The sequence below is a fragment of the Aricia agestis genome, chromosome 8 (genome assembly GCF_905147365.1).
Source record: "Aricia agestis chromosome 8, ilAriAges1.1, whole genome shotgun sequence".
Classification (NCBI taxonomy): Eukaryota; Metazoa; Arthropoda; class Insecta; order Lepidoptera; family Lycaenidae; genus Aricia; species Aricia agestis.
In genome coordinates this window covers 7,685,481-7,711,350 of record NC_056413.1, presented here as the reverse complement: position 1 = coordinate 7,711,350, position 25,870 = coordinate 7,685,481, and the positions used below count along the sequence as shown (strand labels likewise).

Below are 25,870 nucleotides of genomic sequence, written 5' to 3'. Positions count from 1 at the left end.
ACGAAGGGCGCCCCCTCTCCATTTACGCAGCCTACAAGCCTCCCACTAGCAGGCTGAATGTCGCTGACATCCATCAGCTCTTGTCAAAAGAGCCAGCCGTCATCGCCGGCGACTTGAATTCCAAGCACCCGGATTGGAACTCTACCCGTACCTGCCCAAACGGTAGAGTTCTACACAGGGATGCCGAGGCTCACAATTACGAGATCCTAGGACCCGAGGTCCCAACCCGCTACCCTGAAGACACTAGGATGTCCCCGGAGGTCTTAGACATTGTAATATGTAAAGGCCTCCCGGGCGGAATCACGCAGGACGTCCTGCCAGACTGTCACCAGTCAGATCACCACCCGGTACTGTTACATCTCCACGGGTCCCCAACAACTCTACCAACTCTACCACGTAGACCGAGAACAGACTGGGAAAGGTTTACGGAGTATCTGCAAAACAATACCCCATCTTTCCCAGTCTCTACCCCCCAAGAGGTCGACGACCTGGCAGAGGCCCTTGACAATACTTTTCGTCTTGCCCGGGAACACAGTGAGATCCCAGTGCCCACAGGCGACTCAAATCCCAGACAGCCCCTCCCTCTGCGACTCAGAGCCCTCATTTCACGTAAGAGGGCCCTGAGGAGAGCGTGGCAGAATAATCGCTGCCCCTCCATCAAAAGAGAGGTCAATAGTCTGTCCGAGAAAATTAAGGCCGAACTCTCCCTCATTAACTCGGAAAGATGGAACCGAGTTATTGAGGAGGCAGCGGACAACTGGTCCTCCCTCCACAGGCTCTGTCGAAGCCTACAGAACGCCCCGCCCCCTGTCAGACCCCTCTTCCATGAAGACGGCCAACTCCGATATAGAGCCCAAGACCGTGCTGACATCTTTGCCAGACATTTAGAGCGCCAGTTTACGCCCTTCCCTTCAGTGGATACCCAACACACCCAAATGGTAGAGGAAAAGGTGAGGGAGTTCAAGAACTCTACATTTCCGCCCACTACCGCCACAGTCTTTTCACCGACATCTGTTCGGAAAATACTAGCCCGTCTCCCCATAAAGAAGGCTCCCGGAGTGGATGCGTTTACTAACGCCCATCTCCGCCACCTACCGCACAAATCAGTAGCCGCCGTCACCCGCCTTTATAACGGCATCATGCGCTCCGGACACTTCCCAACCAGGTGGAAGACGGGGCTAGTAGTGATGATTCCCAAGCCCCAAAAAGACGTGAGGAGGGCCGACAGTTATCGGCCTATCACCCTCCTCCCATCAATCTCCAAGGCATTTGAAAAACTGTTTTTGGCTGATCTCCTCCCTCACCTACCCATACGCTCTGAGCAATTCGGCTTCCGATCCGAACTCAGTACCACCCACCAACTTATTCGGGTAATCCACGCCGTCACGGCCGCCCTTAATAAGAAGGAAGCGGTTTGCGCCGTCTTCCTTGATATGGAGAAGGCATTTGACAGGGTCTGGCACGATGGGCTGATAGCCAAGCTGCTGGACCAAGGCGTACCGCCCCACAAGGTCAGAATAGTGCACTCCTTCCTCACGGGCCGCTCCTTCGTCGTCCGAGTAGAGGATGCACTATCGGAACTCCACGCAATCCTAGCCGGAGTCCCCCAGGGAAGCTGCATTTCCCCCGACCTATACAGCTCATACGGAGCCGATATCCCGTGCCACCCGGCGACTCTATTGTCCCTGTACGCAGACGACACGGCCTATCTGGCCACATCATTGAACCGCTGGCATGCGGCAATAAAAGTCCAGCGATCCCTAGACCTCCTTCCCTCTTGGCTGCAGAAATGGCGCCTATCAGCCAACCCAGCCAAAACACAGGCCATCTTGTTTCCGCCAGTCAAGAAACAACCATACCCTCCTCCACTGACCCTAGATGGCGCCCACATTACATGGTCCAGCACGGCCAAATATCTGGGGGTGACCTTAGACAGTGGACTCAACATGGGTAAACAGGTCAAGGCGACGATCGCCTCCGCTAACGTGGCCCTAAAGCTCCTAAGGCCAGTTATGGCTTCTCCTGCTCTCCCAACTTCCACAAGGCTCTCTATCTATAAGACCTACATCCGGTCGCGACTGACCTACGCCGCCCCGGCATGGTACCAACTTCTGTCTCCCACGCATAAACGCAAGCTTCAGCGTGCCCAAAACAAAAGTCTCCGCCTCGTAGCCGGGGCCCCCCGTTACGTCAGAAACGACGTCATAGCCCGCGATCTCAAGGTAGAGAGCCTTGAGAGCTTCATCGGCCGCTTGGCCTCCAAGCTTTTCGCTAAAGCCGACGCCTCCAGGCTGGAATCTCTTCAGGACCTGGCCCCTTGGCACGCTCGTCCTCCCGATAGGAGACAATTTCCAAGGAGTAATATTCCCCCAGAGACCCCGGAACCCAGCGTCGAATAGTTAAAATAGGCTATTCTCTCGACTTAAGGCCTCAATCCCTTAATTTTAATTTTAATTTAATTTTCCAAATTCAATTTCAAATTCATTAAAACGCTAAACTCCCAATCTCAATCTTATTTTCGTCTTTAACTTCGAAATTCGCTAGGACTCATAGATTAGGGCCCTAGCTTCGCAATTCTCTATAAAATTTTCGCACTTCTGCACCAATCCGAGCCACCGAAAACACCGTTAACACGTCGCACTCCACACCAAGTAATACATCCTGCGTACCCCTGACTCTACCTGCTTGAATTATCGCCCCATGTCGCTGGCAGCCTCCGCTAGGCCTTCCCCGGGGCAACCGGGGATCTCACCTGGTGGGGTGGACCGCCGGGGGCGACTCGGGCGGGCTGAGAAAGGCGGCAACGCAGGAAACAGAGGTGATCTTAGTCACCCAACCTAGGGACTTGTCCCGCCCCAATTCCGCCTCATCGTCATGAGGTGCGGCAGATCCCTCGGGCAGGGGGCTTAGCCCCGATCCCGAATTCCCATTTCTCCCCCTGGGGGAAGTGAGAGACATCCCACGACCTGTATAGGCAGCGACGTCGCCCGCGTCCGCGCTCCGTCGCACGCGCCTGCGCTGCCCATACTTTTTTTTCATCTATACACACGCGAGCGTACGCCCGCGTATTTTAGCGTTGGCCCTTAAAATGGCAACACCCGTATAATTTTGACCATAGAGTTTGTTTCACTATGAAACACTATAATATGTATTATTATTTTGTGTTTTAAAAATTAGCCAATTTTTATTTAATTATTTTAAGACACATCAACAACACAACAATTGAAGGAAAAAGTTGGATTGATGTGTTACTGCTGTGTAATAAATAAAATAAAGCTTTAATTAATCTGTGGACTGTGAATATTATGGACCTTAGGCAGGAAAAAGTTTGGCGGGCAATTTAGTACAGACTACTAAAGATTTTTATTTTAATATTTGAATTAATCTCCTCTCTGATATGAGCATGGGAAATGCTACTTAGCTTCTATCTGCCTTTTTCTCAGGCTTGAATTTTTTCTACTTTTTTCTTTTCTTTTATATGATCAGCTGTAACATTCGTATGTAATTTAGTATGGCCTTAAAATAATATGGAACTTGCTTCATTATGACATAAAAATTAACCAATTTTTTTTGGCATAATCCTATTTACCTTGTTGTTCTTGTTTATTAAGGTCCTACTACGCCCTACTCGAGTCTCGAGCTCTATATGACTAACATGTACATACGTTTCGATTGCAAACGCGACTCACTAGAAATGATTTTGTTTTGTTACTTATGTTTGCGTGGCTCGTGTGGCATTCAGGCGCGTATAATACAGTCGCTGGGCCAAATGTTGGACATTGAAGTGTTCGACAAAGACGAGGGAAACGATGACGACAAACTCGGAAGGTAAGCGGTGGCGGATAGGACGCTTAAGTGGCCAGTTGCCACACAGGAAAAATGCTTGACCATAGACAACTGTTAATTTGCCATAGACATGAAACTCTAGCTTAAACTTTCGCAGGCAGCATTCAATTAAAACCTTAAAAAAGCTAAATATTATGTAGGTCTATATTATTTGTTATGGATATAATATTATGTTTTCCCTAAATATAGTGTTGACGTTTATTTATTTTTATTATAATGATAATGATTAATTATTATAATGAGGTTATTAAGTTTGCTTTAAATAGAGTTCATCACGTTTTATTTACAATGTGAATAAACTAAATAGATAATAAAAATTGGTCCAGCATTTGTCTATTGTAGTAACTTTAGGTGGTGGTAATAGTTATTAGGAATGCATGGAGTTCTAATGCTTAATTAATGTTGTAATTCATAGAGCTTACGTAGAAAAATAGTATAACAGTGTAATGTCGTACAAATGGCATAATTTATATCACATTATTTGCCCATTCGTACACAATACACAAACAATGTTAATCCTGGAAGAAATATGAAATCGAAATCATTTGATAAGTAAAGCCCTCTATTTTAAAATAATATATCTTCGAATCTATTTCTTTAAGGAAACATAATAAGCTTATGCTTCGCTTTTATTGTTAATCAATATGATATGCCTATTATATAAGTTATTAAATGTATTTATATATAGAGCGTAGGAACGAGAAGAAACACAGTTATGATTTGGGGTTGCCACCTCATTCGACATAGACAAAAGAGTGACGTCACGATAACGTTTGTGGTTTGTCCTAAGGCGATAATAAGCTCGAGGAAAAGTCAAGTGTTCCAGTGCGAGCTCTGGGACTGGGATCCAGGCATGGGCATACAAAACGATGACTATCTCGGCAGGTCCGTCAGCCCCGGTGTTGCCATACTTTTCTTTAATTTGCGTGTCTGTGTTCCAAACCTTTTTTAGGTATTATTTTGTTAACCATACATTAACAATGTTCGAGTATTATTAAAGATGGGGATTGTAGTTTGTACCTAGATTGTAGAAAGGGAGTTTATATTATATTTATTCAATCGTTAAGTATTCAAATGCTTTACAACCGAGTCGCCAAAACAGGGCCCGTACCACGAAACGGTTTTGAGACTCAAACAGTCGTACTAGAATGTTGCGTCCTACTCTAACAAACGTGAAATGACGTTGTTAGAGCAGGACGTGGCATTGTCGTCCGATTGTTGTTGTTGTTGCGAGTCTCAAAACCGTTTCTTGGTACGGGCCCAGTATCGGATAAGTATAATTGGAATTATTCGATTATGCTCATCTGATCATTCTTATTCCACTTTCCCATATCCCATAATCCATATATTTGGGTTTGTATGTAAAAATATTTACTTACCATTCAGGAGTCTGCTGAACAATATAATATAATCACAAAAAATACATTAACTTTTTCTAAATTGGGTTTAAGATTATATTACAATTAAAGGTATAAAGCCAAAAGAGCTTTACAATAGTGTTTATTATTGATGGGTTTTCCGCGATTAAAAGATTTGCTTTGAGATCGTTTTGAAACCACGTTATTTTTGGATTTTTGTGTTAACATTTTTGTTTAATAGCTTGTTTAAAAATCTGTGTAGCTTCTTCTGTTCCATTTAATTTTTTAAACGTTTCTTGCAGTGAAAACCGAAAACAAATTGCATGTCTGGCGGTAAAAAGGGGCACTGAGCATTTTATGTTTATGAAGTGTTTTTAAAGCTACCCCTGTTTTCCAATTTCCAAATCTTCCATTGCCTCCATGCTCTGATGCAGCTTCTTTCTTTTATATACCTACCTATTCCTTAAACACCTCACATAATTTGTGGACGCCCCCTTAATCGAATATTACAACTTCACTTTTAATCCTTTACAGTTCTATTATTTTTACCTCCTTTCTCTTATTTCAGTATTTTGCTCAACAGCAAGTCTTCGCTTTATATTTTTTAAAGATTCGATGATTACTTTTCAATAAGATATTTTGTCATTATGTACAAAAACGGTTTTTATGATTTGGGCTTATATAACCGGGTGGCGTCGCTACTAACGCTTGGTCGCTTGTACATATTTGTGTGTGTGTACGACAGTGCGTGGTGCGCGAGTGCGGCTCGCTGGTGACCGTGCGCCTGTATGATTGGGACCGCGCGGGCAAGGACGAGGGGCTCGGCAGGTGATGCTGCAAATTGCAACTAATGAGCACTCGGCACATCACTAGCTATTATATTTCAAGTTGAGAGCCGCACTAGCGGTATGCGAACGTTAAAGTGCAAAATTTGCGTACGTACGAGCGTGCATGCGTGCGTATGGGACGCATTCACTGCGTCCTTGCGTGCGGCCGCCTACCCATTCGCTGCATCTGCGTTTCGTTTAACGTTCGCATACTGATAGTGTTATATTGCTCTTATTTAAGGAAATAGTTCGGTAAATTGTATAATTGTCACTTCGAACACCAATTATACGGCTCTAAATTATTACATTAACAATTCAATCCACAACTCACATCGCCTATGCTACTGACGTATCACATGAATATTGTAGCTTATTAAGCAAGAATACCACAATTAATAACATTTCATTTTCATATACTAGCAGGTAAAACCTTCATATCATAGCAATAAGTGCCAATAACCAATTACAGGTATACCAACACAACATCGCAAAATGTAGACAAAATTTTTATATTTTTTACTTTTTATTTTTTACACAACAGTTGGAACAAAATGAATTCACCATCCAACAGTACTTATTATTCACCTGTAAATAAAATTTTAAACTTATACACGATACACCAGATCACAATAAATTCAATACTAATTTTAAGTACTTATGATATTCATATAAGTTTTTATTTGGCACGGTATGTTACTGGGTACGTCTGGAACCTGGGTATTGATATTTAATGGTATCTGTAGGATTTATGCATCAATGTTTCACCGACTCGCTTTTGTCATCGATGTTGTGTTCGCTTTGTTATTGCCTGCTGCTTAGAATGGTCCTAACATTAAAATGAGATAACTGACATACAATTTGTGTTACAGATGCACTTTAGACATTTCACAAGTGGTTAGAGCTGGAAGAATGGACACTGTAAGTTGTGATTTTGTATTACGAGTATTATTTTGTGTCTATTATTTAGTAAGATTAGTAATATCATTGTTATTAAATGCACAAGGATCTGTTTATAAAGCTGATGTTACACTGAAAGAAGTTTTTTGCATGGGAGGATAGTTATCAAAACTATCCTGTGTTCTTGTTGCTTAAGCGGGTAATATATAATTTTTTTCAGTGGCAAACACTGCAACAAGCCAAGCACGGCAAGGTCCATCTTCGACTATCGTGGCATAGACTATCATCAGATCTCGCCGACTTAGATCATGTGAGTTATTTATATTATTAAACGACATCTAACTCTTATTTTGTAATTACCTCATCAGAGCTACTGTCACAACCCAGTAGGATAGTGGAAAATAATTAGTTTAATATAATACTAATGCTAACAAGTTATACAAAATTATATGCTTACAGGCACGCAGGGAAACTCAACTTATCAAGAACGCAGAATTGAGTTCAGCCGTGCTCTCCGTGTATATCGACTCCTGTAAGAACTTACCAGTAAGTTTGAACAATTTCTATTTTCTAAACGTAACATTTAAACGAACTCAACGGTTAACTGTCGCGAATTCAACAAAAACTAATAGATTAATTTTATTATTCTTAATTACTTTGTAAATAAGCTGTGTTCTAGTTAGAATAATAATTGATTATGAACCTTTTGATCCTACAGTATAGGTATTAAGTATACGAATAGGAACCTACGAACAGAACGAAAGAACAAAATTAGACACCCAATTCCTTCTTATAATAAAAAATACTTAAATAAATTATTTGCTGATGATGACTGATATAATTTCAGAACGCGCGCGCCCAGTCGCGGCCGGACCCGTACCTCACTGTGACGGTGGGCAAGAAGACGGAGAACACCGCCGTGCAGCTGCGCACCGACAGCCCCGTCTACGAGATCGGCTACTCCTTCCTCGTGCAGAACCCTGAGATAGATGTGCTGGATATCAAGGTACTTAAGCGAAGTGATTCACAATCCCGGTCGACTGGGATTTGGAGACTTATTGCGATGTCATGCGGGGCACGCTCGTTGGGGAAATGCGTTTACGCATCCACGGCAATCTGGGGAGGGCTACCGGGGTATGTGGGAATCCCTGGGGGAGGTAGAGGCCGCGCCTGGGCATACCCACTAAAACCCCAACGGTGTTCCTGCTCTTCCGCTTAAGAGGATACACCAGGGGCTAGAGAAATGAAAAAAAAGTACGTGTAATATCTATAGCTGTCTCCCTTACCTCAAGCCTATACCGCAGAACGCGATAGAGACAACTGCAGAAAATCCAGAAAATCAACGATTCGTTGTCCCCTGATTCCTTCTCCAAAACTTAACCGATTTAAGTACTTTTTTCATTAAAGATTAAAGAAAGGCTTGAGCTGTGTTCCTATGTTTTGCTTTTTTTGTATAATCTAGCCAAATCTGTTTTCTGGACGTTTGAACACAGCGGAAAATCTGGCCATTTTTTTGGGTTTTTGAACGTTCATATCCTATTTAATAATTAAATTATGAAAAAAAAGAAAACATAGGGACATTGTATTAGTGGCCGTAGATATTTAGGAAAAAAATTATAACTCTACTAGCATTATCCAGGGAGGAAACAGGGGACAACGTTTGTATGGAAAAAAGGGCGGTGTGGACTCCTCTTAAGGCAGAGCCAGGCGAGGCAACGCCTGACGCAATATGCTCTATGACATTGTTTAGCTAACTAATTTTAAAATGTTACTCCTGGGATTTGGTTTTTAGTTATGCTAATTATTTATATTTAGTTATCCTAGTCCAATTTTTCGAAATAAGAAATAACGTATTTAGATTAATCTACAGATTTTAAGTTAGCTCAATCATCGTTGTATCTCGTCCAGGTGCTAGACCAGAAGACGGGCAGTCAGCTGGGTCAGCTAACGTACGGCATCACGGCGCTGCTGAGACAGAACGCGCTCGCCATGTTCAACCAGCCCATCAGCCTGCAGAAGTCCGGCCCCGAGTCCAAGATCATCATCGCCCTGCAGCTGAAAGTGAGTCGTTGTTATAGCCACTGATTAGCATTCGTATCATTTAGAGTTATGGATGCAGTTATGTTCTTTAGATCATTTGGAACAAGACTGCATTCAAAATTCAACAAAAATAAATTGTGGGACACGAATGACCATATTATAGGGTTCCTGTACTCGCAACTCGAGCCTCTTAAAGGATTCAACGAAAGTATGTTTATCACGAAAGAGAAGCTCTATAGATCACACCTGTCAAGTAAATAACCAATTGATTATTTATATCAATTGATGATTTAAAAAGATTGGCAATACTGGTATTGAAATTCCGAAGCTTTTAATAGCAGCAGCATCGTGCATCGTTGCGCACGCTCCCGGAACGAACTTAATCTACACTACACTCTACAGTAGTACTCAATATAATATAGGAAATAACGATGACTTTTTAGATATTAAAAGAGGCCATCAAAGAGGAGGATTACGAGGAGGAGCCTGAAGTGGAGGCCAAGCCCCTATTCCCGCCCCTGCCGCCGCAGGAAACCACCGACGCTCCCACAGCACCGCTCGCTGAAACCAGTAAGTTGCGGAGCACGAATATATTGCAATCGCGTTTGCGTACTTGTGTAATCGTGATAGCAATTTACGAGTATCATCAATATTCTAGATACTCCCACGAACAAATGGCTTGTTGACTGCAGATCCCGGCACACATTTTTATAGTCCCCAGTACACGGAACTAACTTTTTTCTGATACATACTTTACCACTTTGTGAGTGCCTTGTTTACGATGAGTCCGACAAACTTTTCTATGCGAAAAATTTCGGCGCTGCTGCGTTTTCGAATGCTTGACTCCTGGAATTGTCGATATGACGTCACCATGGCTCCTCGTACATACAACTTTAATTGTTTGGAATTTGTTTGATAAAGTTCATTTAAAAACTGTGGTCAACTTGTCCGACAAGAATCACGCTGCGTCTGGAGTGTCCGACACTCCAAAGATGTCGCTATGACGTCACTATGACTCTTCGTACATAAAAAGTGTGTAATGTGTCGAGCCAGCGGACGGTCGCGCTCCACGTTATGCACACGCAGCAAATATTATTAATTATTAATTAATATTATTTTCGCGAATCGCGCGGCTGATTGCCGCTGCACGTCACCATGGCGCTCGTGGCGAATGAGTTGCTGGCGTTTATCCAGCATGCCATCGACACAATGGACGAGGTTAGCATAATGCAGATCTGCAAGTCCTCCTTCACCAGCGAGGAGATTTGCCAGGGGAAGCATTTGCTCTACGAGACGCTCGGCCAGAGCGCGAATATGCCATCGCGACGGAGGGATGGAACAGAAAGAAGCGTGCAGGATATAATATCCTTGCTGAAGCAGACGGATCCGGATGAGGTGCCGGCTTTTGTGGCGAAAAAACTGCACAAGCTACCGCCCGTGACGCTGGACCACGTCGACGTCGTCAACCCCTTAAAGGACATCAGATTCCTGAAAGAAGAGTTGGTCGAAGTTCGAGGTTGACTGCAGGCATCGGAGTCTACGATCAGCGATCTACGTAATGAATTATCACAATTAAAGAGTGGTAATTCAATATGTAGGTCACCTGATGCCTTGTTTGTCACTCGCCGACGTGGTGCGCATGCGATCACGTTCAGCCCGTCAGCACTTTCAGACGGGTCAACGCCCGAGCACGTCATCGCCGCCGCCGCCGCTGCCCCCGCCGCCCGCACCCCGCCTGCAACGGAGCCGCGGCCGAACTACGCAAGTGTCGCTGCTTGCCCCCCGCCTCCTGCCCCGCGTTCCAAAAACAAAGGGAAAAAGGAGGCCCCTGCAAAGGATTGTCCTCCTTCCAAAAAGGACCGAAAGTGCGATGATGACGGGTTTATAAGAGTGGAGAGGAAGAAGAAGAAACCCGTCGTCCGCAACCATCGCGGCACCGCACCCGAAGGACCCGAGCAGCTGTTTTTGAGAACACCACCTTTTAAGCAAGAATTTTGAGAACACCACCTTTTAAACTTTAGATGTATGTATAACATGCTACGGATAAACATTGACACACCTAAACTACTAGAAAAGTTAAATACTTAATTGATAATATCATAGAATCCAAATTAGATAAATTCTCATACAAGCACTTTTTCATTTATAACTTCTTGTCTTGACTACAATATGGTATTATATGATGGGAATAGTGTACTTAAATCACTAAATTTTACTCAAAAATAAAAACCTACATTACAGTACTTTTCCAAAAAAGACTTACTTAATAAGAATTGCATAACAAACATATGGAACTTATTGTTCATAAAACATAATATTATCATAGGAACATATATTATTAGGTACCGGAAATACCAAAAATAGTAACACGAAGTCAATGAGTGTTTGCTATACCGAGCAAAGCTCGGTAATCCAGGTACTTTTATATTAAATTAAAATTTAAAATACATGAGGACTTACTATGTACTTCTTAGGAACCTATCTTAGGAGCATTTCGTACAATCTTTTGATTGCAGTAGGTCTTTGTGTTATTTCACAAACTATTTCCTTGTAAACCATGCATGATAAACGCTGCACCAAAGAGGTAAATTCAAAGGCATTACTTTCTCAATAACAAGAATTTTGAGAACACAACCTTTGAAACTTTAGATTCATGTATATTCACGAATAAATATTGACACACACACATACACCTAAACTACTAGAAAAGTTAAATCATTGATAATATAAAATCCAAATTAACTAAATTCTCATATGCACTTTTTCATTTATAACTTCTCTTGACTGCAATATTATATAATATACAATGGGAATAGTCACTAAAAATTTAAAAAATATAATCCTACATTACTTATAGTACTTTTTCCAAAAAGACATAACAAAAATTGCATAACAAACATACTTATTGTTCATAAAACATAATATTTTCATTGGAACTTATATTATTATTACCAACAAAAATACTTTTGTACCTCAATAATAATAATATTAGTTTTATATTATTACATTAAAATTTAAAATACATGAGGACTTTAGTAAGTCCTCATGTATTAAAAAATTTTAAAAAGAGGTGGTCGTCTTAGGGACCTATCAGACAGAGTGGTCACGCGTTGAAGCATTTGCGTTGGAGCAGTCAGTGTGTGACTGAGGAGCAATTCTGACACATTCAGAACTCCTCCTGTGTGTGTATATAGAAATACTCACACGGGAGGCATTCTACAACATAATACAACACAAAGAACACAAAACCCTTGACCACTCTCTGTCTGAGATATCCCAGGCAATTTCCTATAGTTGCAACTTGCAATGCAGTTTCTAATTGTTATTGGTTTGCCAAATAAAAGTTTGAAATTATAATATTGTTTTTATCTTTTATCAAAAGTTTGTATTTGAACTCCTTTATAATAAATTAATATTTACACAAGGGATATATGATTCAACTTCTTTGATTTTAAGTGACAAGACCTTGTTTAAGATTTCCGCTGTATAAATATTTTTATAAGTATAATATAAAAGAGATTTAACACTTGCCTGTTGATAATAAGGTGTAAGACAAATATAGTACCTATTGATGAAAGCTGTGTATGAATATGTATCTAAGGTATACTTATTTGAGTGAGAAAATAAATGAAAAAACATTTAAAAACGAGTATTTATTAAATTTCTTTTAATTTAAGCTTTTGAGTGAATATACAGTGTGTAACAAAAATAAGTGATAATACTTTAGGTTGTGTACGTGTTCCTTGTAGAGAGTTCACTGTGAAAGTAGCAAGCGCTGAAAGACGAAAATTTTTTTCACTTTTGTGATGGCATGGGGCCCGAGCGTCAGGAGTTTCCCCATGCAAAAGTGAAAAAAAATTTTGGTCTTTCAGCGCTGCCGTTTTCACAGTGAACTCTCTACAAGGAACACGTACACACCCTAAAGTATTATCACTTATTTTTGTTGCACCCTGTATATTATCTTCCTAGGACTTCGTCATCATTACACTTGCAATTCTTTATTAACATTGCTAAGTACGTACTTAGGTTGGGTTGCACCAGAGGCGTGGTTATAGTTAAAGTTAAATATGGCGTCCAAACACCCCATATTCTCATACGACATCTGTCAATTTTTCCGGTTATAGTTAAGGTTAAAGTCAAAGTTAGTTGGTGCAACCCAGTCTTATAGTATCTCAGTGTTAGCAATCATCCTTTATCCTGAAAAATATTTGGTTCAGCGTACACAGTACTAATGATGTAAAATGCCTTACAAGGCACGAAAAGGGGATTATTAAACTTATAAATTGCCTGTTTATGTTACAATAATACCTATTTGAAAGCTCAAAAAAACGTAGGTACCTAGTTCTGGGCCTGTATCATTACCTGCTAACAAATGTATAGTATAAAAATATTATGTTTGTGCAGCTAAGCCCAGTTCCGTGCCTGACCCGCAACAACCCCCGGAAACCCCCTCCATCGTTGACACCACGCCCGAGAAAGATGTTCCCGTAGAGCAAATAATAAAGGAAGGTATAACTTACCCTCTTTATTTTATCTTTAACACCTCTAACGTGCGTATCGCAGATATAATAGATTTTCAATTGGTATCCGGCAGCTGGCTGCCGATTGGAGATTGATATAAAAAAATACTTTACCTCTTTTAGCCTACAGTCACTTAAGACTTGACAGATAATCAAGGTTTATATATTTGTCTTGTTAAATTAAGCAATATTATGTAATGTTCCAGAGGTGACTGAACAGGAGAGTCAGGTCAAACCCGACTCGCCAAAGTTGGTTCACAGAACGTCCTCTATTACGACGTAAGTAAATAAAAAATATGTTTTAAGTAACTTAACTTCTTATTATCATACTAGCTTTTAGTAAAAGTACATATGTAGCGAATAGTCGAAGCTGCGAGGTCTGCTTGTCTTTGTCTGACTTATTGCAAAATCCACATCCATACTAATATTTAAATTTGAAAGTGTGTCTCTTGGCTCTTGCCTCTTCACGCTCAAACCGCTGAACCGATTTGGCTGAAATTTGGTATGGAGATACTTTGAGTCTCGGAAAAGGACATAGGATACTTTTTATTCCGGAAAAATGTACGGTTCTCTTGCAATAAACGAGTTTTGACAGGAAAACTCGTTGGTACCAAATAAAGACAGCGGACCTTGAATAGTAATGTAATGTTGTGAAAATATCTTTATTGTTAAGAGGGATTATCTTGCCCATTCGTATATTTTCAGTATCGTATCATTTTTGGGGGTACTACCTAAGCTATAACTCAACCTGCGGCCCGCCGGGGCTTTTTAGTGGCCCGCGTGTAATTGAACCATTTTGAAATTCACGCCTGCGGAAAATAGTGAACAGTCGTCGTGAAAGTCGTGATATTTTCTCCACTTTTAAATTTTCATTTAATAATTCTGAAGAAAGACATTTTTTTAACCCTGAAATATTTTGGTTGCGGCTCGCGACACCAAGACCAAAACGTATTTGTGGCCCGCATAAAAAAGAGATCGAGTACCACTGACTTAATACCAAACCTAATATCATTTCTCGGGAATTTATAACGTGATACACGTATGTTTCAGGTCGGCCGGTGAGGCGGGCCTTGGTAGAATATTATTGTCGTTCCGGTATAGCATGCAGAATCAAACGCTTTATATGGTTGTTCACAAAATCATGTAAGTACTCCAAACATATTACACACATTTGCTCTTTATAATATTAGTCTATACCCTATGTAACAAAACATAGTGATAATACTTTGAAAGTATTGAAAGAGTAAAAAAAATTTTTATGATTCGTATGGGCAAGCGCCACAGATTCATGAGTTTGCCCATAGAAAAGTAAAAAAAGTTACTCTTTGAGCGCTGCTACTTTTATAGTGTAGCGGCTACACTATAAAAGTAGCAGCGCTCAAAGAGTAACTTTTTTTACAGTCACTGTAGCCTATACAATGGACATATACACATCCTGAAGTATTGTTACACCTGTATATGTTTTGTTACACCCTGTATATAAAGGTCATAGCAGCGTTTCTACAGAATATTTGTAGCACGTGTTAAAGAGACAGATGAGTCGATATCGATTTTGTATAATCTAATATGTAAATACTAAAAATGTTTTACCAAACAGGAATATACCGCTAAAGGATCCCAACAACGTCCCCGACCCGTATGTGAAGCTATATTTGCTGCCGGGCAGATCGAAGGACTCCAAGAGGAAGACAGTGGTAAGACTTATTTCCTGTTGTTGGTTAGGAACAGCGTTTATTGTTTTTCATGTTATTAAAAGAAAAATTGATATAAATTGTGTACCCTATAGCAAAATGTTATTCAACAAGTAACACAGTTAAGATTTGTCTCTTCAATAGCGCTTAGATTCGTTGACCAATAAGAATTGAATATATTAAATACAAATATAACTCGAAAACTTACCTTCAGCTGGGGGTTCGCTATATTGAGTACATAGAGAACAGATAAATCTCGGAATTTGCCTTATTGTAAACTAGATGACGATTGACGCGCGCAACGAACGCCAAATTCGTTTATCGCGCTTGAATTGTACATTTTTCCTTTGTCCTTTCTTGGAAACTAATGTATCTCCATAGCAAATTTTAGCAAAATTGATTTAGTGGTTTGGGCGTGATGAGGTAAAAGCCGGTCAGACATACTTTCGCATTTATAATATTAATATGGATTTTAACTCATTATTCTTTCGATTTAAACTTTTTAAACTTTATAAAAAAAACAATTAACAAGTAAACTAGCATAATGGGATGCACTAAATCACAGGTGGTGAAGGACAACTGCATGCCGGAGTACGACGAGCAGTTCGAGTGGGTGATCCCGCACGCCGAGCTGCACTCCCGCCAGGTCGAGATCACAGTCGCCACTCACAAGGGCTTCCTCACCGGCAGCCCCGTTATAGGACAGGTAAACCCAGTAGCGCACTAGCGGCCACGGGCCAGGTCGCGGCGGCCATCGAAAGTATGGCGTGGCCGCTAGCCGGATGACGGCCAGGTGCGCGTGGTCTATGGCGGTTTCATACTAAGGTAGATAGATACCTTAGCTTAGTATGAAACCACCATGGCCGCCGCGACCTGGCTACTGCGGCCTAGCCGCTAGTGCGCACCGAACCTAAGCCCTTTGTTCCTATTTTTATAACGCGCAGAAGTAAAGCCAGCATTACCTCACCTTTTATTACAGAATCCCTAAAAAGGGCGGAATACTTCTTGTTAGGGGGTGTAGCTGCAAGGAGTACCCACATTTTTTGCACATATTTGCCTGCACTTTGACCATTAAGCGTTGATTGCAGGTATAGAACTTGTTGCTGACAATGCTGACAAATACAGAATCTTTTTTGTCTGAAAAGTAAGCTGTATTATAATATGTTTTTATTGTTACAGGTTATATTGCACTTAAATCAGTATGATTTCCGTGAAGCTAAAACTGTATGGTTTGATCTCCTGCCTGAATCGTCACCCAGAGACTAAAATAAATTGTTTTTGTCGCTTTTGCATTCTCACTGTATTACTATTTTTGTATAACTCTTTTATTACTGTATTTTTTAGTTTTATAAATCGATGTGATTGGAGTCGTTCGTAGCATTTACAATTAATTTTAAGTTTAAACTAAAGAGCAAAACAATTTCTCAAATGTTCGAGTTAAATAAATCTAAACTTTTATTTATTGATGTTATCTTTTTATAGGTAATCAAATTATATTTAAAATAACTTTGTTGTTCTAAATGTGCTGTTAATGTGATGTTTAATATTTTTGCTTTTGTTAACCAAAAGAAATGAATCTTAGAAAGAATATCACTTTTTGTATACCTTCATCTTAGCTGATGCTTTTCTAAAAAATAAACATATATTTATTTTCTTTTGTTTTTGTTTTTTATAACTCCCCAGATGACATGATGATGAAAGTTTTAAGGCAAGCTACAGATTAGCCCTTAGAATATACCTACAGATTTTAACCCATTGATAGTGGAAAAACGAGACACAATAGAATTTCTGTTGTGTCTCGGTTACCAGTGGGGCTTGATGAATTATGATTTGAGAAATAAAAATAATGTAGAATTACAAAATACTTAATTTATTATTATAAATCACATTCAGATCGGTAGAATGCAAACCCGAATATTACATTTGTAACAGTCTTGTAGAATTAACTCACACTTAATACACTATTATTTTCAGCGTTCTAATGTATTGGGGGCAATTTTTTGGGCTATTATTTTTCCGTATCCTCCTCGGCCTCCGTCGTAGTCGGTACGGTATTCATCACGAACCTGAAAGTAGAATTCCATCAAGAACATATTTTAGGGATTTTGGTCAATCTAAATTTTTCCTATTTAGGCTTCCTGAGACTTTGATGTCTGTCGGTCTGTCTGTCTGGCAAAAACCGCATTACCTAGATTTCTGAAATATTCACATATTGTGTATTGCCGTTGCTGCTATAACAAGAAATACTAAAAATAAATATTTAGGGGGGCTCACATACAACCAACATGATTTTTTGCCCTTTTTTCCTTGTCATCAATAGTGACAAGATGTAAGAAGTAGGCACATGAAATATTCACAAAATACTTAATAGTATTAGTACTTTTATAATTTATAATAAAATTAAAATAGAATAAATATTTACGGGGGGCTCCCATACAAAAATACATCTTTTTTGTCTATTTTTGCTCTTAAATGGTATGGATCCCTTTGTGTGAGTCTGGCTCGCACTTAGCCAATTTTTGTTATATCTTTTACTGGTTTAATTGGACATGAACATCCATAAAATTTCAAATGTTACATGCCTATATCTTAATTGAAACAGTTTTATAGAAACAGTAATAATACTTAACATTTTTTTTGTGCATATTAAAACTACATGAATACAGTTATAAAGCTAGAAAGTATATTCTTATGTGACAAAAACGTCTGACCTAAATATGAAGGTCAGTTCATATATCAAAAAGGAAATGTTCCTTACCTGTCCACCAGTTTTACCACGGCCATATTGTCTACCTTCTATGAACCCAGCATCCCAATCACATCTTATTATTCTGTCATCCAATCGAGTTCCATTTATGTACCTAAAATTTAACACATTCAATATGAATAAAGCAACTTCCAAACAAACCAAGCACTCATCAGTCATCACATGTTGTTACCAACCTCATACAATCTTCTGCATCTGGCCTGGAGTAATACTCAACAAAGCAAAAACCACAAGGGGTTTTCTTATACTTATCTAGACCCATTATAACTCGGCGTATATCTCCACATCTTGAAAATAAATCGTAAATTTGTTCCTCTGTAGTGTAAAAGGAAAGATTTCCGATATAAAGTGTGGACGATACACGAAGCAACTTTTCTTGTTCAGTTCTTGAACCCTAAAACATTATTATTGTAATTATACATTAAGATCCTTTGGTGCTAATGAAATTAGTTAGAAATAGTGTTTTAAACCTTAATTTACCTTAAAATGTTGATCACGATATGAACTAATTTCAATAGAAGAGCTCATAGAGTCATAACTTCTTTTCATTGCTGCAGGTATTGTAGGAGTCTTATTTCGATAAATTAAATAATATTGATTTTAACCTAAAATAAAGACTTTTACTAAATAGAAATTTAAGACTTACAATATTTAATCTGAGAAATCACAATTCATACACAAGCTTGATAATTTTAATTTTTGACAATTAACACTTGGCAAATGGCAGTATTGGCAGTACATTTTTTTAAATCTCCTTCTCCTTCTTGTAACAAACAAATAACTCATTAAATTCCACTTTAGGCTTTGTCCACATTTGTATCAAGTAGTCACTATACTCGGCGCGGCGAACCTTGGTCCCTATGACACTGACAGCTAATAACATTGTAATGGCGTCACCATTAAATTATAGCCGCACTGATGAGTGATGAGTGATGACTGATCAGTGATCTCCATTATACAAGTACACGTACAGTCTGTCAAAAAAGTGAAGAAATTAAAAAGTGGCAATCCTCTTGCCTCGCGGCGCTTGTACGTAGTGGATGTGTCGTCTGTATTTTTGAATTTTTAAATTTAAATTTAAATAAGTTGTGCTGTGCCTCGGACTTCGCCCTGTGGCAGAGTAGACAGAATGATAGAGTATGCCGACTTAGAACTGATGTTGAAATTTTTCAATTTGACGTATTATGACGAAAATCGTCGCTAGGGTTGTTAACTTGTTACCTACGAATTTAAAACTATGACATATTCGATGGACGTGTTCCTCTTTGGTCGTATTGTTATTTGTGTTTTGGCACATGCGATTAAAATTGTCAGAATCCAATTTTGAAATCTTTATTTTAAATATTTAAAAATAAATTATATCAGCCAGCGCCAGGCACATTCCGTTCATAATCCTAGTGAAACCAATGAGTTTCTAAAATACTAGAGTAGCAATGTCTTACAAAAGATTCTCAGAAATGCGTAACCACTTTTTTGTTCAAAAGACAATGTCAAGTCATATATTCGTTATGTCATTATGTATGTGAGATATGCCTGCAGGCATCTTCGAAGTGGCAACGCGTTGCTACCGTAAACTTCCAATCTAGTTACGTTAGTAACATAGAATATCATTGAGTGAAACCCGACGAATTTGACAGATATTGAAACCTGTCCGTTTCTTTGCAGTCGAACTACTGGTAGTTATGTCTATTGCATAGACATAATATAATACGACAGTATATATTATGTCTATGGTCTATTGTGATAATGGTCTCTACCAAATTACCAAAAACATACTGTGGCCGGTCCGCCATTTTATGTTCCGGTTCTCCAAGGTACATAAACTGTCAAAGTGTCGTATTATAAGGATGTCGAAATTGAAAGAAAATATCGATATATAGATACATCGATATTTGAAAAAATATCAATATCGGTCTCGATATATCGCAAAAAAAATATCGATATATCGCTCAAATTTATCGACCAATTTGCTTTTTTTTTAAATTAATTTATAGTCCGTCAAAAAAGTGAAGAAAAAAGTTTGTCTTTGGATCAGTACGTTTATATTTTTACTAAAATTTTTGTTATTTTACCGATGGCTTGACTTCGTATGTGCTAATTTAGTTAATAATTAGACAATAAATAAGATTTGTGATAGAATAGAATATAACATGGCTTGATTTTCGATATTTAATCAACATAGAAATTAGTAGATTTGACGTTTAGTGATGTACTTTTTTATCGAATTTAAAAAATGTAAGCTAAAGAATCTGATCATTTATTTAAAAGATTTTAACCTTAATAGCTCACTTATAAAATCTTACTTATCGATATCCTCGACAAATCCGTCTTACTTTCGCTTTATAATGGTACGGAACCCTCCATGGGCGAGTTCGACTCGCACTTGGCCGATATTATTATATTTTACCGCCTCATTGTTTAAAGAACTGCTTAGAATAAGATTTCTTACTGACAAATTCCGATTCGTTACTGCCGACACGTAACCGCTCATTCATTAATTTTTACCGCTCATTTAATTATTTTACTGTTCAATAATGTTTTTCAATGATCCATTTCATTATTTTTTACAACTCATTTTTGTTTACTTTGCTGCTTAGTTTTAACTGCTAAACTAGTTATTAAACGTGCCATTTATAATTTTTGACTTACCAAAACTGCAATTTACAACTGCCCCTTTAAATAAGTGCCTTATAATATTAATATTTAATATAATAAATAAGTACATCTTCTTATCGTTCTCGTGTCACAATGTTAGTTACCTTACTCCTCCGAAACGGTTTTACTGATTAATGATTATACTCCTATTAATCCTTCGATCGTGGATTCTTGGAAACCTATTGTTATTCTATTGTGTCTCGCTCACCGGTGAGCCTGTAATAAGATACGTAGAATAATATACAGGTGTATTTTTCTACGTATAGTACGTGATAGTTTATTAGGTAACTAAAAGAGTGAAATTATTATTTTTAACAAAAAATTAAAACCGACTTCCAAGGTAAAAACCATAAAACAATAATAACATCCTTTAAATAATATGAACTAAAAAGTTTTAAATAATTTTTCCTATCTAATAGTGACTTTTTACGAATTCGGCTAAAACTCGTATATGACATTCTCTTTGAACTCAACTATTTCTGTACTCAATCTTCATAATTTTGAAGTCGGTGCCAGTTAAAAAAAATTCAAATATTCTGGCAGACTGAAGATTCAGCTAAGTATATCTGGTACCTACCGACATTTAATGGTTCCATCTTTTATAGTTTAGGCAGCGTACGCGAAAAAAGTAACATTTCTGGTTGAATTTTTACACTTTGCGTCCGAAAATCCCAAATATCTTACGGAACCCTATTTTTTTCCAAAATAAAATTTAGCCTATGTTCAGCAGAATTAATGTAGGATTCCAATGGTAAGAGAATCTTTCAAATCAGTCCAGTAGTTTCGGAGCCTATTCAAGACAAACAAACAATCAAATCTTTCCTCTTTATAATAGTAGTGTAGATTAAAAGAAAAAGTAATCTAAGGGATTTCTAGGGGGAAATCAAATTTGTTCAGGGGTACGGCGCCGACACCATCTGGCAACACTGAGATACGCTATGGTCAAAAGAGGCGTTCACAATTAGGATACGCATACTCGATACGATACGCTCATGATACGCCTGATACGGATACGACTACGTGATGCAAAATATGTGGACATAGCATTGGAGGTGCAGACTGCAGAGGTACCTACTTAACTTTTCTTATACGGGCCACAAACACGTTTTGACTATGGAATCGCGAGCCGCACAATTTAAGGCCCTATGCTATGCAAATTCATGTTTTTATTTTCGATAAATCTTTGACCAGAAGTAATTATAAGCATTGAAACATTTTTTGTAGGTTTGTAACGTTCCTTATTAAGGTAGACCTAACATTGTCTTAAAATTTTGATTTATATCCATTTTACCACTGAAAAAGTGTGTTAAAAAATAATACTTTCAAATTTTTATTTCTTCTAGCATTCAGCGAAAACAAATACAGGAAAAAATATTTTTATGCCAAAATGTTTAAATTATGATTTCGAAGGCAGCCATTGTCTTCGTTTTTGATAAATAATAACAATAAATGATAAATTGTTGAGATCACAAATTCGGACGAATTGTTGATATTCAAAAGCAAATATTGCTTTGAATATTTGCCGCAACAAATCTACAGGCGTTTTGATAGATAATGGTTGAATGACAATCAGTCAAATCTGTCAATCAGTGACTGATTGTCTATTATAGAAGTATGTTCACAAATATATCCCAGTATACTGGTCAGAGCTCCTTAGGTATAGAAATTGTATGGAATTGCCGTGGTCCCCTACCATTGATTCGTTTCGGAATATTTGCCAGTGCTTTTTCGTATATATATCTCTATGTTTTGGTATAATTACAATACGTCACACTTGTCTAACTAGTGGAATACCAGTACAAGACAGCGCCGTAATTTAACGTCTTGAGCACTAGTCAGTAGACTGGGTTTTTTTCGAAATCTAGTCAACATTTTTGGTTTACATATATTATAATATTGTTTTGTTTCCTAATTATTTCGTGAGAGACTACCTAATAAGATGCTATTTGATAATTTACATTCACCAAACGATCATTTTTACGTTTTTGGTAGGTTTGAAAGTCATAAAAAATATGTAAATACTAGCTGTTGCCCGCGACTTCGTCCGCGTGGACTTCAGTTTATAGCGCGCGATGTCAACAAAATTTGTGTCAAAAGCTTTTATAAAAAAACCCTGGTACCCCTTAAATCAAAACAGCTGTGCAGTGTGAACTAACTTAATTTGAAAAAATTTACGCATTTCACCCCCTTACAACCCTTTTTTCCAGTAAAAAAGTAGCCTATGTCCTTTCTCGGGCTTTAGACTATCTGTATACAACATTTCATTACAATCGGTTCGGTAGTTTTGGCGTGAAAGCGAGACAGACAGACAGACAGACAGACAGAGATACTTTCGCATTTATAATATTAGTATAGATTCATTATTACAGCTAAGTCAGAAAACAATGTACAGAGTATCGCTACACAGAGACAGATTATGACGTATGTGTCGAAACATTATAAAATGATAAGATTATGTTATTTTATTAAACATGTCCAATCCATAGCAATGAAAAGAATCATGGCATCTTAGCACTGGGGTAGTCTGCACAAGAACATCTGCACAAGAAATCGTAAAAATAATATTATCATGCGGATTGTTATAGATTTATAGATACACCATGATTTTTGGTGCATCACGAGAGGAAATAACTAAGGATTCTTTACAGAAAAAATATTATTGATCGAAATGAAAATATGTCCTAAAACCTTAATTATATTTGATTTTTATAAAAAAATATTTTTTATAAATTTAAATCGTGACGGCATTTAAGGCCGTATACAACGAGGATTAGTGAAATTTCATGTTTTTATTTTCACTACAACTTTGACCAGAAGTAATTATAAGCATTTAAACATTTTTTGTAGCTTTGTTACGTTCCTTACCAAGGTTCCTGACAGCTTAGAATTTTGATTTAAATCCATTTACTACTAAAAAAAGAGTAATAAAGAATGATACTTTCAAAAATTTATTTCGACTAGAATTCAGCGAAAATACATTTATTTTCGCTGAAAAAATATTTTTATACAAAAATGTTTAAATTATGATTTTGAAGGTCCTGGTCAGCTTCGTTTTTGATAAATAATAATAATAATAATAATAATAAAAATAAGTAGTTTAAATCACAAATTCGAACGATTTGTTATTTTACAAAAGCAACGATTTGATTTTGAATTTGCCACTTTAATTCCACAGGCGCTTTGATGAATAAAAATTGAATGACATAAGTCAAATCTGTATGTTAGAGGCTGATTGTCTATCATAGAGTATGTTCACAAATATATCCCAGTATTCTGGCCGTACAATAGTACAGCGCCGTAATTTGACGTCTTGAGCAATGGTCAGTAGACTGAGTTTTATTTCGGAACCTAGTCAACATTTTTGGTTTACAAATACTACATTTGCTTTGTAACCTAAATTATATGGCGAGAGACTATCTAATAAGATGTTATTTGATAATTTACAATCGCCAAACGATCATTTTTACGGTTTTGGTAGGTTTTAAAGTCATAAAATGTAAACATTACAACTTAGTCAGAAAACAATGTACAGAGTACTGCAACAGACAGTTATCTATGTGTCAAAAGTTTGTAAAATGATAATATTATGTTATTTTATCGCACATGTCCAATCCATAGCAATAGAAAAAATTATCACATCTTAGCACTGGAGTACTGAAATCTGCACAAGAAATCACAAAAACATAGTGCTGTTATCATGCGGATAGATCTAGATCTATAGATACCTACACCATGATTTTGGTGCACCTCGGCAGGAAATAAATAAGGATTCTTTACAGGAAATATATTGTTATCGAAATGAAATGCCCTAGAACCTTATTTGACTTTATCAAAAAATTATATTTTTTGAACGAAAATCGCGATGACATTTAAAAGTAAATAGTAAAGAGCATTTATACAATTATTAATTCTTTACTCACAACAATTTGATGCAATATACAGGAACCGTAAATTTTTTCGGGATAAAAAGTATCCTTTCTAGTTTCTTCACCAAATTTAATAAAAAACGGTTCAACATGAATCAAAATCAAAGATGACAGACAGACTATTCTAATATTAGTATATATTAAAGTTGAAATATAATAAGGTACATATTTCCTAAATATTTCAAACACCTACCGCTTGCCATTATTGAATTATTGATGTCAAACAAAAAAGGTCTAAAATCGCGTTTTTGCTTTGAATATTCCAGCCCTCTTAAATATTCATTTTAGCTTGTTTCTATTTGTTGTTATGGTAACAACAAGAATACATATTCTTTAAAATTTCAGTTCTCTAGCTACCGCGTTACTTGATATTGTTACGTGATATCCACTGACTCATCTACCAGTGGCTATATATATGGGCCGAGACGAGTTCCAGAACGTACGAGAATTTCCTTCCATTCCTTTCTAGAATGTACCCGATTCCCGTAAACAAGTGTGGAATATTTCTGAAAGCCTAACGCCATCTAGTATCAAGTAGGGGTTTTATGTTGTTTGAGAGTATAATATCCCCCGATAAGTTCCATCGGTATGACGCTAGATGGCATTATATGTCGTAAGTTCGTAACAATATACACCCTGGAGACAGACAGACGGATAGATAGCAAAGCGAAGACTTCCCGGGCCAAGGGTCTCTTTTGGGAACAGATTCCTGAAAATGACAAAGAAAATATGAATATGATCTGCATAACTATAATGAATATTATAATCTAATTAAAAACTTGTCAATCGGGTCAAAAACGTTACCTTGCTGTAAGTAGAGTTTTAGTTTTTGAACTTTTGGAGGGTGTTATATAGATTCCAAGTGATGCTGCAGCGTCAGATACAAGTGATTGTCATGGGGTAGACCCAGGGTTAAGGGTTATTTTTTAAAGCTATTGCAATAAACCCAAACACAAAAAAATACTTGAACTCTTCTCATTGAGGTCATAAAAATAAGCTCCATATTTTCCAGCAGAGAGGGAGCTGATGATGATGAAATTATTGTAGCTAAGAACTTTTAAATCTACTTTACCGAATTTTAAATAGACTTCGGTATTAACACTTTGGGGTAAGTACGTATATTATATTATAATTTTCACTGTAAAAGTAGCAGTGCTAAAAGAGTTACTTTTGAGTTCCATGTTTCTATGGAAAATACGCAAATATGATAAATAATATAGTATTTCTTTATAACTATTTTATTGTATTTGTTATATTATAACTATTTTATTGTATAGTTGGCGTATTTTCCATGCACAAGTATATATTTATGCAATGAACTATACAGGTTGTAACAAAACTAA

The 25,870-nt window shown here is 37.8% G+C and overlaps 3 protein-coding genes across 3 annotated transcripts in view; 1 reads left to right on the top strand and 2 right to left on the bottom strand.

The window, feature by feature from the left end:
- The window catches only part of LOC121729699 (NAD(P) transhydrogenase, mitochondrial), a 59,338-nt gene extending 42,603 nt beyond the window's left edge, over positions 1 to 16,735 (top strand). The window contains exons 35-49 of the mRNA XM_042118296.1: positions 3,743 to 3,828; positions 4,648 to 4,735; positions 5,950 to 6,032; positions 6,901 to 6,949; positions 7,149 to 7,238; positions 7,388 to 7,474; positions 7,776 to 7,934; positions 8,837 to 8,989; positions 9,412 to 9,538; positions 13,373 to 13,477; positions 13,695 to 13,767; positions 14,539 to 14,631; positions 15,086 to 15,182; positions 15,745 to 15,885; positions 16,359 to 16,735. Coding sequence (XP_041974230.1) covers positions 3,743 to 3,828; positions 4,648 to 4,735; positions 5,950 to 6,032; positions 6,901 to 6,949; positions 7,149 to 7,238; positions 7,388 to 7,474; positions 7,776 to 7,934; positions 8,837 to 8,989; positions 9,412 to 9,538; positions 13,373 to 13,477; positions 13,695 to 13,767; positions 14,539 to 14,631; positions 15,086 to 15,182; positions 15,745 to 15,885; positions 16,359 to 16,445 — 1,518 coding nt within the window. The 3' untranslated portion in view covers positions 16,446 to 16,735. The remainder of the gene's footprint in view (positions 1 to 3,742; positions 3,829 to 4,647; positions 4,736 to 5,949; positions 6,033 to 6,900; positions 6,950 to 7,148; positions 7,239 to 7,387; positions 7,475 to 7,775; positions 7,935 to 8,836; positions 8,990 to 9,411; positions 9,539 to 13,372; positions 13,478 to 13,694; positions 13,768 to 14,538; positions 14,632 to 15,085; positions 15,183 to 15,744; positions 15,886 to 16,358) is intronic.
- A 298-nt stretch (positions 16,736 to 17,033) lies between these two features.
- On the bottom strand, positions 17,034 to 18,622 carry LOC121729697 (nuclear cap-binding protein subunit 2). Its single transcript, XM_042118295.1, has 4 exons — positions 18,427 to 18,622; positions 18,123 to 18,340; positions 17,938 to 18,040; positions 17,034 to 17,245 (listed from the first exon to the last, which is right to left on the bottom strand). Exons 1-4 carry the CDS (start codon positions 18,493 to 18,495, stop codon positions 17,150 to 17,152), a joined length of 486 nt encoding a protein of 161 aa, XP_041974229.1. The 5' UTR covers positions 18,496 to 18,622; the 3' UTR covers positions 17,034 to 17,149.
- Positions 17,625 to 25,870, bottom strand: part of LOC121729696 (ras-like GTP-binding protein RhoL) — a 25,159-nt gene continuing 16,913 nt past the window's right edge. The window contains exon 7 of the transcript XR_006035995.1: positions 17,625 to 17,635. The gene's annotated coding sequence lies outside the window, so the exon portion shown is untranslated. The remainder of the gene's footprint in view (positions 17,636 to 25,870) is intronic.